Raw genomic sequence first — 17,816 nt, 5'->3', positions numbered from 1 at the left:
TTGAAGCTGCAGTTGATGAGTTTAGCAACATTAGTCAATCTGCTATATTGCCTGTCTCAAGTAGGTGATGAATTAAATCTTTACCAAAATAAATTACTTCAGCTTTTTCCTTGCGGAAGCCATGAAGCAAGAAGTCAAGGCTTTGAACATAAGAAATAGGAGCAGGAGTAGGCCATCTAGCCCCTCGAGCCTGCCCCGCCATCCAATAAGATCATGGCTGATCTGTCGTGTCTCAGTTCCACATTCCCGCCCTCTCCCCATAACCCTTAATTCCCTTGCCTATCAAAAACCTATCAATCCGCGTCTTAAAAATATTTAGCGAGGTAGCCTCCACCACTTCAACGGGCAGAGAATTCCAGAGATTCACCACCCTTTGAGTGAAGAAGTTCCTCCTCAACTCTGTTCTAAACCGCCCCCCCTTTATCTTGAGGCTGTGCCCTCTAGTCCTGCTGTCCTTTCTGAGCGGGAAGAGCCTCTCCACCTCTATCCTATCCAACCCATTCATCATCTTATATGTCTCAATGAGATCTCCCCTCATTCTTCTAAACTCTAACGAGTACAAGCCTAGTTTATTCAGCGTGTCCTCATAGTTCAACCCCCTCAACTCTGGTATCAGCCTAGTAAACCTCCTCTGCACTCCCTCCAAGGCCAAAATATCCTTGCGTGTGCGGTGACCAAAACTGCACACAGTACTCCAGCTGCGGCCTCACCAGTGCCCTATACAGCTGCAGCAAGACCTCCCTACTTTTATATTCAATCCCCCTCGCTATGAAGGCCAGCATCCCATTTGCCTTCCTGACCACATGCTGCACCTGCAGGCTGGGTTTTTGCGACTCGTGCACAAGGACCCCGAGGTCCCTCTGCACCGTCGCATGCTGCAGTTTTTCGCATTGTAAGTAATAGTCCTTCCTACCATTATTTCTACCAAAGTGGACCACCTCACATTTGCCAACATTAAATTCCTTTTGCCAGTTCCTGGCCCATTCGCCCAGCCTATCTAGATCCCTCTGCAGACTTCCACACCCTCCGCACAATTTGCCGTTCCACCAATCTTGGTGTCATCAGCAAATTTCGACACCATACACTCGGTTCCCTCCTCCAGATCATCTATATAAATGGTAAATAGCTGAGGCCCCAGCACCAACCCCTGGGGCACTCCACTAGTCACCAACCGCCAATCCGAATAGCACTCATTGACCCCCACTCTCTGCCTCCTATTTGACAGCCAATCCTCTATCCACGCTAACACCCTACCCCCAACTCCATGCCCCCTGACCTTCTGTAATAACCTCTTGTGAGGCACCTTGTCAAACGCCTTCTTTGTTCGGGTTTTTGTTATTATTTCACAGGATGTGGGCATTATTGGCTAGGTGAGCATTTGTTGCCCATCCTAAATGCCCTCAAGAAACTGTATTCTTTAATCACAGCAGTCCATGTGATGTGGGTATACCCACTGTTTTTAGAAAGGATGTTTCAAGACTTTGACTCATTGATAGCCAACATGGTGTTCTCATACGCAGATTGCATTTGTTCTTCTTGGCAGTAGAGAATGGGGGTTTGAAAAATGCTGTCAAAGGAGCCTTGGCAATTTGCTGCACTGCATCTTTTAGGTGGTACACACATGCAGTATGCATGAATGTGGAGGGAATGAAAGTTTAAGATGGTGAATGGTGTCCAAGGGGCTGCTTTGTCTTGGATGGTGTCAAGTTTCTTGAGGGTTACTGGAGCTGCACTCATCCAGGCAAGTATCCCGTCACAATCTGATCTGTGCCTTTTGGAGTCCTTGGAGTCTTGGAGTCTTTGAAGAGTCAGGAGGTGAGTCATTTGCTGCAGAATTTCCAGCCTCTGACCTGCTCTTTCAGCCACAGAACTTAATAGCGGTTCCAGTTAAATTTCCCAGGATATTGTTAGTTAAGATTCAATGATGGCAATGTTATTGAATGTCAAGGACATAAGGTTACTTTAGTATTGTTGGAAATGGTTTAATTCACTCAGCAAAGTGGCCAATTATTTACCTTTGTTGCTGTTAGACCCAGAATAAAAGAGACTTTAACCAGGATTCTTTCAATAAACTCAGATGATGGGTTCATTATAAAACAAAACTTATTTCTTAAAACATGTTAGAAGATCTGGTACATGTACAATTGTATTCTGAAAGTATAATTATCTACTACCCCTTAAAAATACTCCAGCACGCATGTGCCCATATACAACCAATAGGTGGAATTTCGGCAGCAATGTCTTTCCAAATTTTAAAGGAAAAATACAATTTTGAAATACATGATACTAGCATCACCTTTTTCCAAACAATCAGTAACAGTCTTATACATGGCACGGTTGATTCTGGTTATTTAATCACTTTAAATTAACAGAAACAACAACCGAGATGTACTTGATGCCACCTACCTCTGAATTCAGATTTTGACTTTTCCACTTTTGCCTGTGAGCAGTCATTGTCTCTATCTTTTTAACATATAACAGTTTTACAGCACCATTAAGTACCGGATGATCTCAGTGTGTCTGTTTTTTTTTCAGACCTGACATTTGTGTGGCAGGCATGTTATTTGCATTTATCAATCTAAGCTGAATGTTGTCTGAGTCTAGCTGCATATGGACATGAACAGGTTCAATAGCTGAGGATTTGCAAATGATAGTGAACACTGAAATTATCAGTGAACATCCCCACTCTGACCTTATGCTGGAGAGAAGGTCACTGGTGAAGCAACTGAAGATGGTTGGCCTTAGGACACTGTCCTGAGGAATCCTGCAGTGATGTCCTGGGGCTGAGGTGATCATTACCAGAGAAAGTTAAGTGGATATATGTGTCAGGTCTGAGGTATTTCAAAAAAATTATACAGTAAAAGATTAATAGACCTTGATTCTATGCCACAAGTTGTTGCTTGTCAATGAGTTGCACATTTCCTACTCACCCATGCCAAGTCCCCAACCATCCTACCTTGCAGTTCAAAGCTTTACTACATTCACATCTTCCTTTCTTTAATATAAAAGCACTGAGTGTGAATTTGGTCACTTGTTGGTGCAGAGGATGGGTTTCAGGTAGTGTATTATTTAGGTCGTGTATTGATCATTATTGGTGGTGAATTGTACTTTGAGAATTACAGCAATGCTGTGATATTCAACAATTATGTTATGCAGAGGGGACAAAAATATTGGCCATGCTCAGTTATATATTTTATCTGCTTGTGGCAAGCACTTCACCTGATATTGCAGTGCTAACCAGCAATAAAAGCATAGATATAAAACAGTTGAAGATGAGGGTGACCTACTGGTGGTGCTATTTCTCTGGCAACTTGGCTAGAGGTATCTTTGCAATATATTGCTGTTTTCCAATAGAAGTTACTAACCAGATACAGGTGTGGTACTGGTGACACATGTACAGATTTTAATAGAAAACACCATGTGCACAACACAAACAAATATACTTTGTGTATATTTACTTCACAATTAAGGATAAAATACACATGTACAAACCATTCAGATGTGAGTATGGAGACCATATTTCCAACAGTAATATCCATTACTCCACATTTAGTGATCAACAACACATTGAGCTACATCTGGATTCCCTATTAGCCACATCTGACTAGTGTTTAACATATTGGACAACACGGCTGTAAATGGCAAAGCTGTGACCTGGAGCAAGCTAAAGAAATTGTCCTCTGACGTTTTATTTTTGCTCAGAGTATACAGATATTTGGAGGCCCGCTGATCTTCCTGGCATGTCTTCTTTCACCTTCCACCACTATAACCATTAACAGTGTTTATAAACTAAAAACTATTTTAAAAAATTAATCTCTAAAAAACGGTGGCACAGTGGTTAGCACTGCTGCCTCACAGTGCCAGGGACCCAGGTTCAATTCCTAGTTTGAGTCACTGTCTGTATGGAATCTGCACGGTCTCCCCATGCCTGTGTGGGTTTACTTCGGATGCTCCAGTTTCCTCCCACAGTCTGAAAGACGTGATGGTTAGGTGCATTGGCCATGCTAAATTCTCCCTCAGTGTACCCAAACAGGTACCAGAATGTGGCGGCTAATGGATTTTCAAGTAACTTCATTGCAGTGTTAATGTAAGCCTACTTGTGACACTAATAAATAAACTAAACTAAACAATCTTACTTCAAGAAGTTTTATTTTAATTACCATATGTTCTTTGGGAAAAAAATGATTTTGATAGTTCGATAAATAGGAAAAATGTGTCAGATAGAAACTACACTGACAAAAAAGATACCGAAAACATTTTGCAATAGAAGTACCAATTTCAAAAGCTTCATCCCCCATGGAATTTCATTCCAAAATGGGAATGTGAAAAAAAAGCGACCCAGCATGAACCCCAACAAATGTTGATAGGTGTTTGTTGAAATATTTTTGCATGTAATCTAAGGACCCATTGAGGCTAGAACACAAATTCAGAAGAGTACTGAATTGCAGGCCAAAAATAAAGTGACGTAATGCCTACTCTCCCAGTTCAGCACTCCCTCTGCACTAGTTGCACAGCTACTCTCCTGGCACATGGGGGTCATTGGAAACACCCTCATTTGTTGAGGAAAAGGGGGTCCATACCAAAAGAATTTTAACTTAAGATTAAAACAGATTGATTCAATGGCCTACTTGGGTTTTATAAAACAACATATGCAATCATGTGACACTGCTCATCTGAAGTATCATGAGTGCGTTTCCTGCTTTGTTAGCATTATGTTTTCCAATTCAAAGGCATACTTTTAATGTCTGTCGTGAATACAAATTATGTAGAGAATAAATATCCTGTTAACTAGATGATATATTCCTGAATCAGTTTAATTTTTATGAAAGGAAGGGAGGTTTTCTTTACATTTTTGGAACCTAATTTTTACATCATACTGCTCTTAATATTAGATATATGTAGAGAGATTTTCCCTCACACCATCCAGGAATATGATGACTCCCAATTACAGAAGGCAATCCCCCAAATGTACCAGCGTGATACTTCCGTTCATCAGGGTGCTGCTGAGTAATACTACGTTATGTACCATTCTGTGACAAAGCCTCAACAATTAGGAACTGTTACTTACCAAGAACGTAGATTTTTCACAACCAGCAATGCAAGGTGACTTAGTAAAGTAAAAGCCATTTCAGCAGTGGCTGGAAAGAGAGACAGTGCTACATTAATAGACCTTGGGATGGAAGCCAAGAATCAAGTTTCTTCAGAAACAAGATCAATAAGTACTAGTAAGATAAACATCAAATTTTAGCTGGTACATAATTATTGTAAATCAGAATCTATTTTCAATCAATAAATGGCAATTCGTTCACAGTTGTCTTTCTTATTTTAAACAATTTGAACTTTATGAAAAGCTGTGATGTGAGAAATGTACTGCATGTTTATTACATTTGCAAGAGTGAAACTGAGGAATGTAAGACACCAGTCACAATTATATAATTTTCTTTATTTTGATCAGGCTGGTTTAAATAAATAAGTGCCATTTACATTGAAAACTGTGTCTTGCAGTGATGGATCTGCCAATCAAATTAGATTTGACAGGTATCAGGATGATCTCCCAAACACCAGGGAAGAAATTCATATACCTTGAAAATGGAGCCAAACTGCAAAGTTTTCTTGCAAGACTTCAGATTAGATAATAGAGAAGTCAAGAAATGGAACTATAAGGAATTGTAGTATTGTGATCATTCTAATTTCTAATACTTGTATGGACTCCATCTCCCCCCTCCCCCAACAGTTGTGAAGCAATTCATTTAAAGAAAAGTCAGATAAACTCCCACGTGTAAAATAATCTACTACACAGAAACTCTTTTTGTATTGGCACCTAGATATTGCAGATTTGTTCAAGATTAACTTTGCATACCAAGTATAATGAGTGTAGCTTCTCATTAGGAATAACGAGGAATCCATTTTAGGATTTAGGAATTAAAATAAAGGGCTGGAAATACTCAACAGGTCTGTAACATCTGTGGAGAGAGAAACAGAGTTTATTTTTCAAGTTGAATATGATTTCTTCAGAACTCTTGTTCATTTTAGGATCCAAAACAACCAGTACTGGAATAAGACAGATCAAGCTGCTGATCTGTCATAGAATGCTGGAAATACACAGAAAATCTGGCAGCAACTATTGGGAGAGAGAACTGAGTACAAATAGCCCTTCTCTGTGTTGGAAACATCTAAGGATCTCTCAGAATATTAAAAGCTTCCACATATTGTTTGTTTCAGATTTTATCATCCAGAGCATTTTGCTTATTTTAAGGGCTATTTTTGTGTTTATGCTGAATCCTTGCTACCCCAATCCAACAATGAATTTCACTGCTTTGTTCTCTCCCCACGTCCCTGTTTCATCATCATCATCTATCTTAAATACTTATCCAGTTTTTCTTTAAAAGTTACAGTTGTCTCTGCCTCAGTCACTTCTTGTGATTTAACATTTCAACAATTCTAGGAGTTAACAATTTCCTACTCTCTATCCTTCCTGTCTGTAATAGTTTTAAATCAATGACCTCTCATCAGTACCTCCCCAACTGGAACAGATCATCTTTTTGTTCAGATTATCAAAGTTCTTAATGATTTGAAAAAGCTTTATTAAGTTTAATACAAATCATCCAATTTTTTCCTCAACTCATTCCCAATCCTGCTATCATCCTATAAATGTAAGTTGTACACTCTCTTTGACCCCATGTTCCATAAAAGGTTCCCCAACATTACACTCAAACTTCAAATCTAACCAGACAAAGATGGTATATAATTTATCATTCACTCTTCTCTATTTTACTCTGTCCTTATTTCTAAAAGCTAAAATACTATTGGACTTTTAAAAAAATTCCTTTATGCGCCTGCACTCAGACCTTTTTAAGGAATATCTATTTGAAGCCCTAGGGATCTCTGTTGATCCACTTCTTCTTTCCATTGAATGTAAACTCCTGTGCCTTGTATTTCTATTCAAAATGGATTATCTCACACAACATCAATTAACTAGTGTATAGCAAGCAATCTAAATTGATTATTTTCTGTGCTGCTGAAAATAAAAGTTGAATTTTCAGAGTGTAAAGGAATTAGAAATTTCAGCTAAGGAAGACAAGGAATCAGGTCCAGATGGATGTTGTACTTAAAATTCTGAACAAAATTAGTCAGATCCTTGTCATTATCTTTAGAGAATCATTTCAACAAGAAACTGAAATGATACTTTAAAAAAATATAGTACCCAGTTAACTATGGACTAGTGCTCTCTGTCATGACAAAGTACTAGAAGGTCTTTCTGAAAGTTGGATAATAAAATATTGAGGTGGATATTGTATTGTAAGAAAGTGTTTGTATGGAATTTTGTTTAGTACTCACTAAAGAACAAAGAACGATACAGCACAGGAACAGGCCCTTCGGCCCTCCAAGCCTGACTGATCATGTGTTCCTAACTAGACCATCTGTTTGTAACCCTCTATTCCCAATATTAAACTTCTAACTATTAAAGTTTGTGGAGAAAATGATGGACCTTGTTGACAGAAGACAGTCTGTTGATGCAATGTATTCTCACAAACACTCAATGGGCACTTGTCAAAAAGGTACAGAGATAATTATGGGGAGGTTTAATCTATATGTAGACTAGAAGAATCAAATGGGTAAAGGTAGCATAGGTGAGTTAATAAAATGTTTTTCGACTTGTTTCTTACAACAGCTCATCCTGGAGCTAACCAGAGAGTAGGTTATACTAGACCTGATGTTGTGCAATAAGAAAGGATAAATGGATAATGTCATAGTGAAGGTACCTCTAGGTAGCAATAATCATAATATGATTGAATTTCACATTCATTTTGAAGAGAAGAGTATTTTAATCTTAAATAAGGGCAATTATGAAGGCTAATTGAACTGGAAAATTAGGTTAAAGGATAAGGCAAAAGAGGTGCAGTAGCAGACATTTAAAGGGATATTTCAGAGTACGCAGGATCAATACTAGAATCAATAGCTAGGAGATGTTAAGGATCTAGAGGAGTATAAGGCTTGTAGAAAGGAGCTTAAAAAGGAAATTAGGAGAGCCAGAAGGGGTCATGAGAAGGCCTTGGCAGGTAAAATTAAGGAGAATCCCAAGGCCGCCTACAAATATGCGCAAAGTAAAAGGATGAGAAGAGAAGGGATAGGACCTATAAAAGGTGAAGGGGGAAAAGTCTGTGTGGAACCGGAAGAAATGGCAGAGATGCTTAATGGGTACTTTGCCTCAATATTCGCGGTGGAAAGTGATCTGGGAGGTTGTACTACAGGTTTGCGGCAGTCTGAAAAGATTGAGTATGTGGATGTTAAGGAAGAGGATGTGTTAGAACTTTTAAACTCTATCAAGATAGACAAGTCGCCAGGACTGGATGGGATGTACCCCAGGTTACTGTGGGAGGTGAGGGAAGTGATTGCAGAGCCCCTGGCGATGATCTTTGCATCGTCGATGGAGACAGGAGAGGTTCCGGAGGATTGCGGATGTGGTTCCTATTTTCAAGAAAGGGAACAGGGATAGCCCGGGAAATTACCGACCGGTGAGTCTGACCTCAGTGGTTGGTAAGTTGATGGAGAGGCTTCTGAGGGACAAGATTTATGAGCATTTGGAGAAGTTTAGAATGATCAGAAATAGTCAACATGGTTTTGTCAAGGGCAGGTCGTGCCTAACGAGCCTAGTTGAGTTCTTTGAGAATGTGACTGAGCACATTGACAAAGGAAGAGCGGTGGACGTGGTTTACATGGACTTCAGCAAGGCGTTTGATAAGGTCCCCCATGCAAGACTTCTTGAGAAGGTGAGAGGGCATGGGATCCAGGGGGCTTTGGCCTTGTGGATCCAGAACTGGCTTGCCCGCAAGAAGGCAGAGAATGGTTGTGGATGGGTCTTTTTCTGCATGGAGGTCGGTCACCAGCGGAGTGCCCCAGGGATCTGTTCTAGGACCCTTGCTGTTTGTCATTTTTCATAAATGACCTGGATGAGGAAGTGGAGGGATGGGTTAGTAAGTTCGCTGATGATACGAAGGTTGGTGGTGTTGTGGATGGTCTGGAGGGATGTCAGAAATTGCAGCGGGACATAGATAGGATGCAAGACTGGGCGGAGAAGTGGCAGACTGACTTCAACGCAGATAAATGTGTAGTGGTCCATTTTGACAGGGCCAATGGGATGAAGGAATACAATATCAAGGGTAGGAATCTCTGCTGTATTGAAGAGCAGAAGGATCCTGGGGTCCGGGTCCATAGGACTCTTAAATCGGCATCGCAGGTGGAGGATGTGGTCAAGAAGGCGTATGGTGTACTGGCCTTCATTAATCGAGGGATTGAGTTTAGGAGTCGGGAGGTAATGGTGCAACTTTATAAGACCCTTGTCAGACCCCACTTGGAGTACTGTGCGCAGTTCTGGTCACCTCACTATAGGAAGGATGTGGAAGCTATTGAAAGGGTGCAGAGGAGATTTACAAGGATGTTGCCTGAATTGGGAGGCATGCCTTATGAAGATAGGTTGAGGGAGCTGGGACTCTTCTCCCTGGAGAGACGAAGGTTGAGAGGCGACCTGATAGAGGTTTATAAGATGTTGAGAGGAATAGATAGGGTGGATTCTTAGAGGCTATTTCCCCGGGCTGAGATGGTCGCTACGAGAGGACACAGATTTAAGGTGCAGGGAAGCAAGTACAGAGGAGATGTTAGGGGTAAGTTTTTCACTCAGAGGGTGGTGAGTGAATGGAATCGGCTGCCGTCGGTGGTGGTGGAGGCGAACTCGCTGGGGTCTTTTAAAAGACTTCTTGATGAGTATATGGGATCTGATGGGATTGGGGGTTATAGATAGGTCTATGGTTTAGTAGGTATAGAAGTGATCGGCGCAACTAGTGGGCCAAAGGACCTGTTTGTGCTGTAGTGTTCTATGTTCTATACGTTCCAACGTGAAAAAAAATTCCAGGGGGAGGACCCACCATCTACGGTTAACTAAAAGGTTAAAGGTACAATTAAGATAACAAAAAAGCAGATAATTGGGCTTGACAGGAAGCATGTTAGGTGATTGGAAAGTATATAAGAAATAGCAAAGAATGATAAACAGATTAATGAGGAGGGAAAAATTAGAGTATGAAAGAAAGATGGCTTGTAATATAATAGCAGAGAAGAGTTTCTTTATGTTTAAGTAGAAGGTAAGAAAGTGAATGTTGGTTCTACGGAAAGTGTGTTCTGTAGAATTAATAATGGGAAGTAAGGAGATGAGAAATGAACAGGTACTTGACATCAGTCTTCACTATAGAGGATGTAAGTAACGTCACAGAAATAATTATAAATAAGGAAATCGAAAATTTGAAGGAACTGAAGAAAACTACAGTCACCAGAATAGCGGTATTGAGCAAATTGTTAAGTAAGAACATAAGAAATAGGAGCAGGAGTAGGCCATCTAGCCCTTCGAGCCTGCCCTGCCATTTAATAAGATCATGGCTGATCTGAAGTGGATCAGTTCCACTTTCCCGCCTTCTCCCCATAACCCTTAATCCCCTTGTCTATCACAAGGGTCACAAATTCCGGATGCTGATGGACTTCATCATAGGGTCTTGAAAGAAGTGACTAATGAGGTAGTTGATAGGTTGGTTTCCAAAGTTCCATGAATTTTAGAAAGAATCCTTCAAATTGATTAATATCAAATGTAACTCCTTTATTCAAAACAGAAGAACAGCAGGAAGCTACAACCCATTAGCTTAACATCCGTCGCAGAAATAATGTTAGAAGCTATAATTAAAGTTGTTAAAACAGGGCACTGAGAAAAATTTAAGTTAATTGGGCAGAGTCAACATGGTTTTCTGAAAGGAAAATCATGTTTAACCAACTTATTGAAATTCTCTGAAGGAGTACCCTGTGCTGTGGATTAAGGGGAAACCAGAAGATATACTGTACTTTGATTTCCAGAAGGCATTTGATAAGGTGCCATATTATGGAAAATAAAAGCTCATGTTGTGGGGTAACATTGGCATGAATAGAAGCTAATAGGAAACAGAGTTGGGATTGGGTATTTGTCTGGTTAGTAGGATAAAACAAGTGGTGTTCCGCAGGGATCAGTGCTAGCGCCTTAACTTTTACAATTTATATCAGTGACTTGAATGAAGGGACTGAGGGTATAATTGCTAAATTTGTTGATGACACAAAAATGAGTCGAAAAGTAAGTTGTGAAGAGGATCTAAGGAGGGTACAAAAGAACATAGGTTAGGTGAGTGGGCAAAGATCTGCAAATGGAGTATGATGTAGGAAAGTATGAAAATGCCCATTTTAGCAAGGAGAATAAAGCATGTAATCTAAATGGTGAGAGATTGCAGAGCTTTGAGACACAGAGGAATCTGGTCATTCTAGTGAATGAATCACAAAAGTATGCAGGTGCAGCAAGTAATTGGAAAAGCTAATAGAATGTTATCCTATATTGCAAAGGGAATTGAATTTAAAAATAGGAAGGTTATGCTTCAGTTGTACAGACACTGGTGAGACCACATCTAGAGTACTGTGTACAGTTTTGGTCACCTTAAGAAAAGATGTAAATACTTTAGAAGCAGTTCAGAGAAGTTTTGCTAGACTAATTGGCAGGTTGATCTAATTGGCAAGTTTTGCTAGACTAATTGGCAGAAATTGGCAAGTTGTCCTATAAGGAAAGGTTGGACAGGTTAGGCTTATATCTATTAGAGTTCAGAAGGGTAAGAGGAGACTTGCCTAAAGCCTTTAGGATCCTGAGTGGTATTGACAAGTTGGATGCGAAGAGGATATTTCCTCTTGAGAAAATCTAAAACTAGGGCTCATGGTTTACAAGTAAAGGGTTGCTCTTTTAAGATAGGGAGATGAGGCAAACGTTTTTCACTGAAGGTCTTGAGTCTTTAGAATTCTTACACAGAGACTTTGAATATTTTTAAGGCAGAGCTGGACAAATTCTTTATCAATATGGGGGTGAAAGGTTACCAGAGACAGATAGGAATGTGGGATTGAGGTTATAATCAATCCACATTTTATTGAATGGTAGAGCAAGGTCGTTAGGCCAGGTTAATGCTCTGGGTACCCTATGATATCTAGTGGAATTTTAATACAATTAATTAAACAATAAGTTTGGAATTAAAATCTGGTCGTACCAATGGTGACCATGAAACTATTGAATTGCTGTAAAAAAAAAACCATCTGGTTGACTAATGTCCTTGAGGGAAAGTAATCTTCTTTCCGTACCCAGTCTAAGCTTCACGTAACTACAATCCCACAGTGATTTGGTTGACCCTTAATTGCCCTCTGAAATGGCCTAATAAGTCACTTGTTTTATCAACCTGCTTTAGAAAAGTCACAAAGAATAAAATCAAATGGATTACCTGACATCGACCTATGCACTGTAAAGAATAACAACAAAGTTTGCCTAGTTGATCCTGCAAATCCTACCTTACCAACATATGTTCCACCAGCCTTCAAGGTTGACCTTGCTGCCCTGAGACCAACTGAGGCCCTTAAACAGTCAATTAAGTGCCATTTGAGGGCCTTATCCCGTAATGGGGAATGGGGTAGGCACTCTCATGGGTAAGCTGCCAGATATACCCTGTGGGCTCCCTGCACCTGTGCCCAATGGAGAACCCTCACCAGTGGCAAGGGCCATCCTTGCTGCCATCACAACTACCCCACTTGCACCACAATCCACTGGGACTAGCCTGACTGGCCCGAGTGAACCCATGTCCATTCTTCTCATTGGAGCTCCATCGCTTGTTTCTGCTATAGGCTCCCTGCAGTCTTGGCTGTGGCCAATGCTCCGGGTGGTGCTGATGCTGCTGGAATTGAAGAGCTGGCTGCCCTGTGATTAATCTGGGCCCAGTGGTGGATTCCAATCCTTCAAAGACATGGGAATTACCTTGGGGCTGCTGAAATTGGCCATGGCAGGGTCACCTACATTAAATAGCATCCTAACAGCACTGTGGATGTACCAAAAGCTCAGGGATTGCAGAAGTTCAAGAAAGCAGCTGATACCCACCTTCTCAAGGGCACTGTGGGATGGGCAATGAATACTAATGTTATTAGCAATGCCAACATTTCATAAAAAAATCAGCCTGAATAGTGCAGTGGGCAGCAGAGTTAAGGAAATTTAACTAGGAAATAAATATGATTAAAACGTAGGAACCTTGTCAGAGAACTCTCTTATCTACATTTCAATTGTTTTAAGCTGAACCAGCCCTTTTGCAAACTTCTGTTTGACCCCAAGATGCTCTTCTAAGCACACATCAGACGGAATTTTTCCAAAAAAATTCGAAGTGTCACAAAGGTTTCATTTTTTTTCAGCGAGCTGCCACATGCAATTTTCCCACACTGTCACTTCTCACGCCAGTAAGTTGGGGAGTGGGGGAGCTAAGCTCACTGGAGAAGCTGGCTACAGACTGCTAAGTATGCACTTTGATCTCCCATATGCTGGGCACATGGGATATCTATCAACCACCCCCACAGATCCTCCCCAATAGACTCTCTCACAGACCCCCCAATCACCAACCCTCACCCATTGCCAACCCCCCCATGGACCCTGCTGATTGGCAGCTCTGACCTCAGATTGCTGGCCCCACCACCAGCTCCCACTCCCAGATACCTTCCCTCCCCTCCTACCAACCATCCCATCCTTTCCTGTTTGGCTCTGCCTCCATCTAGCCTCACTCCCATTGGGCAGTGCCAACGTCCCAGGCTGGCACTGCCCCCCATCCCTGACAACCTAGAGGCCTTTAATGGTCTCCTGTCCAACTGACGAGGCCATCACTTCTGGTCCCTGTTGGTGGGGACCAGCTGTGATTCTCGCCAGTGAGACCCTCCACAGGCAAGATCAGAAAAGCAACTAAATCCAGGTAGTAGTATCCTGGGCTTGCTAAACAGATGTAAATTAGGATATAAATATTTAAATCAATCTCATGCCCTTCCTGGGAGCGAGGCTGATCACATCACAAACAATAGCCTGGGAAGATTGTGACCGGCCCGACTCCAGGCGGGATTCTGATTTTTTTTTGCTTCCTATTCAAATTTCCTGCCTTGCCACGCTACACAACTAGCACAGTGGGGTGGGAAAATCACGCCCATCCATTCCATTACCAAGATTGTCCAATTCCACTTCCATAATATTGCAACTCTGTCTTAGCTCATCCCCTTATCCATGCCTGTTATCTATAAACTTAATTATTCCAATGGACTTCCTGCTGGCCTCCCATCTTCCATCATATGTAAGTGTGTTCGCATCGAAAACTCTAATGCTTGTATCTTAATTCATGTCCAATCTTTTTCATCCATCACCACAACGCTCATTGACTGCACTGGCTTCCAGTCTGACAACTGCTTCATTTTAAAGTTCTTATCTTTGTTTTCGAATATCACAAAGGCCTGGCCTCTTCCCTCCCTATTTGCATAACATCATCTAGACCTACAAGCCTTAAAAATCTTCCTGTGTCTTGTGCATTCCCTAATACAACAATTTAGCAGCCTTGCTTTCAGCTGTCTTAGCCCTTAGCTTTAGAATTCTCTCAATAAACCTCTCTACCCCTCTGTCTGATTTTAAAGAGCTCCTTCAAATCAACCTCCTGACCAAGCTTTTAGTCAATTCTTTCGTCTCCTCCTGTGGCTCAGTGTCAAAGCATTTTTTTTATCACTAATGCTCCTATTATGCATCTTAGGATGTTTTGCTACATTAAAGATGTAAGTTATTGTTCTATTCAGTAGCCAGGAACGATGACCTTCATTGAATTAAGCACCTGTACTGGATTCAGTAGTCCTGTTCAGGTTGGGAGTACATTTGTTCATTAACAAAGGGTAATGCTCTACGCTCCCCCGCACCCCCCCCCCCAACCCCCAACCCTTGAATAGGTGAGGGGGAAAGTACCTTACAGTGAACACTGATAAGAATATATTTTCCGAATTAAGTTCTAGATCATTAGCAATCTATGTACTACGATTATTTAACTGTAAGATTAGCTTTTTCATACCTGAAGTTTACTATACAGGGCATCTAAGAAGAAATGTTTCAGTGACTGAAGACAACAATATATTTAACAAATTCCCTTTAGATCCAGCTACATTACAAGTTTTGTGTGATAGGAATGCAATTTCAGCTTTGCATTAGTGCTAAGCTGACAGTCCAGAGTCCAACCTCATTTTGTGGGGAATGAAATGGAGCGAGATCACCTAGAAGATGCTGTCTCAAATTACTTTAGCTTGATACTGTTGAGAATGTAAATCTCATATGCCAAAACTCATTTTTTTAAACCATCAATCTGCATGGTGATTTGTCAATGTGCAACAAAATGATCGACTTTTCACTGGGGTTGGTTAAAACTGACCATTTCAAATCAGATCACTGAAGAGCTCGGACTGGAAGCAGATTGATTGGAGGATGGAACTGGAATTGAGAATGCTAATTGCTCCTGTTGTTTGTGTCACAACAGTGGAGACCGGAGAATGTTTAAGTGAGACATTGTTTTCTGAGAGTCACAATTACAGATCTGTTTAATCAGTGCTTTCCCCCAAATAAGCTATAAGTAACAAATTAGATGCTAAAATTGAAATTTTAAATCCATTTAATTATTCGTAGGAACTTTAGGCTTGCCTTTTTGTTGTCTTATGTGGGACATTATTTCCTTAGAGTGACGTGATTGCTTTTATGAGATAGTGAATTTGAAAGCATTAATTGGCTCTATTTGGCAAGCCTTGCCATGTACAATTGCTGGAGTTTGGAAGTAAATTAGATTGGAGTGATAATGGAGTTTAGTACTTTAAAAGATGTGCTTGATTAAAATGTGTCAAAATGCTAATTGTAACAAATTATAGGTTGAAAATCAGTGTGTTATTATGGGGGGTGGGAGTGCATGCCTGCATAGAAAATTAATCTTACGCCTTCAATAATTTTCTAAATTACTACGGCTAAATACCCTTCTGCATACTGCAGTAAAACTGATGCAACTTAAATTAGGGAAATGCATTCATGTGCCATATGCCTCTGTGCAATGTTGGGGATTGGTGCCAGGCTTGTCCTTAAAGCTGTTGGTCAGAGTTTTTATTTACTTTCCAGATTGCCATGCATGAGAAATCCAGCATGATATCAAACCTGATGTACAAAGTGCACTTTTTTCTACCATTCTGTAAACCTATCTTAAATTTAAATGTTTAAAGAGAAGAGATTTCTCCCATTCTCTAAACATTTAAATTTCTAACCTGCAACTTACAATAATTTACAAACTATTGTGACGGGGTGATTGTGAAACTTGAAATTCGCTTACATTTGACATTATCTTATGGTCGATTTTGACTTGTATTTTGGTTATTTTCAGCCTCTTGGGAGCAGCAAGGCTTCTCCAAAGCTAAGCATGAAACGATCACCATTACAAGATAAACGAACATGGTCTCCCACACATCTGATCCCACCAATCAGATCAGGTTCTATCTCTGGTAAGCCAGAGATACGTAGATCCATAACCCCAACCGGTGATGGTTCTGGATGTAAATACACAAATAAGCCTACTCCCAAAACCAAAAAGAGCACATAGGATAAAGAATTTTAACATCAAGACCAATAAACTTCAAAATGACGCCAAATGCAAATACTTCAAAAAGGAACCATGGATTACAATGTTAAAAGATGAATTTGGCTTTCCTATCTTTGCTGCTGACCAGTAGGAGTACATGAAGATTATTTTTTACTTTGACTTGTATATTTCACTTGGTTTTATACAAATTCCAAGAGTGAAGTATTGAACAAGGAAACTTCACTGATTAGCTATCTTTAATATTTATTAATGCATTGTAGATGGAAGACTCCTAATTTATCTTGCTTAGAGATATCAGTACTGTTGGAAATCAGAAATAGTTTATTTAAGATGTCAGTCTTTGCTGTGTAGGAATTTGTTACATTTGCACATTAGATTCACTGTCATTGCTACTTAGTTGCTTCTTGGAGGATGCAGAAACCCTAAAAAAACCCAATCAATGAATAGTCCATTATGAGAATTAGAACATACTTTTCTACACAATTAGTTGACCAGGCATGAAGAAATTTTTTCTCATTTAGCCCATAGAGCCACTGTAAACATTGTCACTGTTAATATACAAATTGAGTGATTGCAGTGTTATTTTCAAGAGTTGCAGATTGAACAATTTTATACTGAGTTCTGCAAAGGGAGGATTGAAAAATGTAAAATATGTTAGATAAAAACAACTACTTATTTACACAAGAAGTATTACTGTAAAAATGTACTTTACGTGTCTAACTTTGAGTTTGAATGTGTTATACCTGAACTGTGCATGTTACAGTTCCTATGCTGTTTAAATATATTGAGTTGGCCTAAGATGTACTGTAGCATGACATTATGTACCAGGAATCCTAGGACATGTTAACTTGTGCATATCAATCTGGATAACTATAGAAGGATAATGTTACCTGTCTTCGACTCAAATTTTCTATAACACATACAGGGCTTTTAAAAGCAGATGTTTTCTTTTGAGTTGGAAAATAAATATTACCACCTTTAAATTAAAACTTGCAGGGATGTGATTTTTTTCATTTTTAAGCTGATTCCAGTCACTTTGCATGAGCTGCTTTGACATTTAACCCTTACTTAGAAAAGTATTCCTTTTATAAACTTTTTTTTACATATTCAAAAGGTATTGTACTAGTTACAAACTATATACAAACAAGTGGCTTCAGTCCAATATTACCATTTGAACTAAAATCCTTGTCTTGAGGTTTCAGATACTCAGATGTGCTGTAAGAATGTGAAATATAGGATTGAATTGTTTTTACGTAACCTGTAGTCTGTTCAAATACTTAATGCCTTTGTTTGTTGTGTCGCTGCCCTCCATTG

General features: G+C 40.0%; 1 protein-coding gene across 12 annotated transcripts in view; it reads left to right on the top strand.

The window, feature by feature from the left end:
* Positions 1 to 17,491, top strand: part of stk33 (serine/threonine kinase 33) — a 172,993-nt gene extending 155,502 nt beyond the window's left edge. For 11 of the 12 annotated variants that reach the window (XM_080190182.1, XM_080190188.1, XM_080190183.1 and 8 more), the window contains one exon: positions 16,287 to 17,491. In XM_080190182.1, the coding sequence (XP_080046308.1) occupies positions 16,287 to 16,502 (216 nt within the window). In that variant the 3' untranslated portion in view covers positions 16,503 to 17,491. The remainder of the gene's footprint in view (positions 1 to 16,286) is intronic. The other variant, XM_080190192.1, reaches the window with a different exon arrangement.
* Positions 17,492 to 17,816: the final 325 nt, after the last annotated feature.

Source organism: Carcharhinus amblyrhynchos, chromosome 6 (genome assembly GCF_965287045.1).
Source record: "Carcharhinus amblyrhynchos chromosome 6, sCarAmb.v2.hapA, whole genome shotgun sequence".
Lineage (NCBI taxonomy): Eukaryota > Metazoa > Chordata > Chondrichthyes > Carcharhiniformes > Carcharhinidae > Carcharhinus > Carcharhinus amblyrhynchos.
The sequence above is the reverse complement of the archived record's forward strand: the minus strand, read 5'-3'. Positions and strand labels throughout refer to the sequence as shown.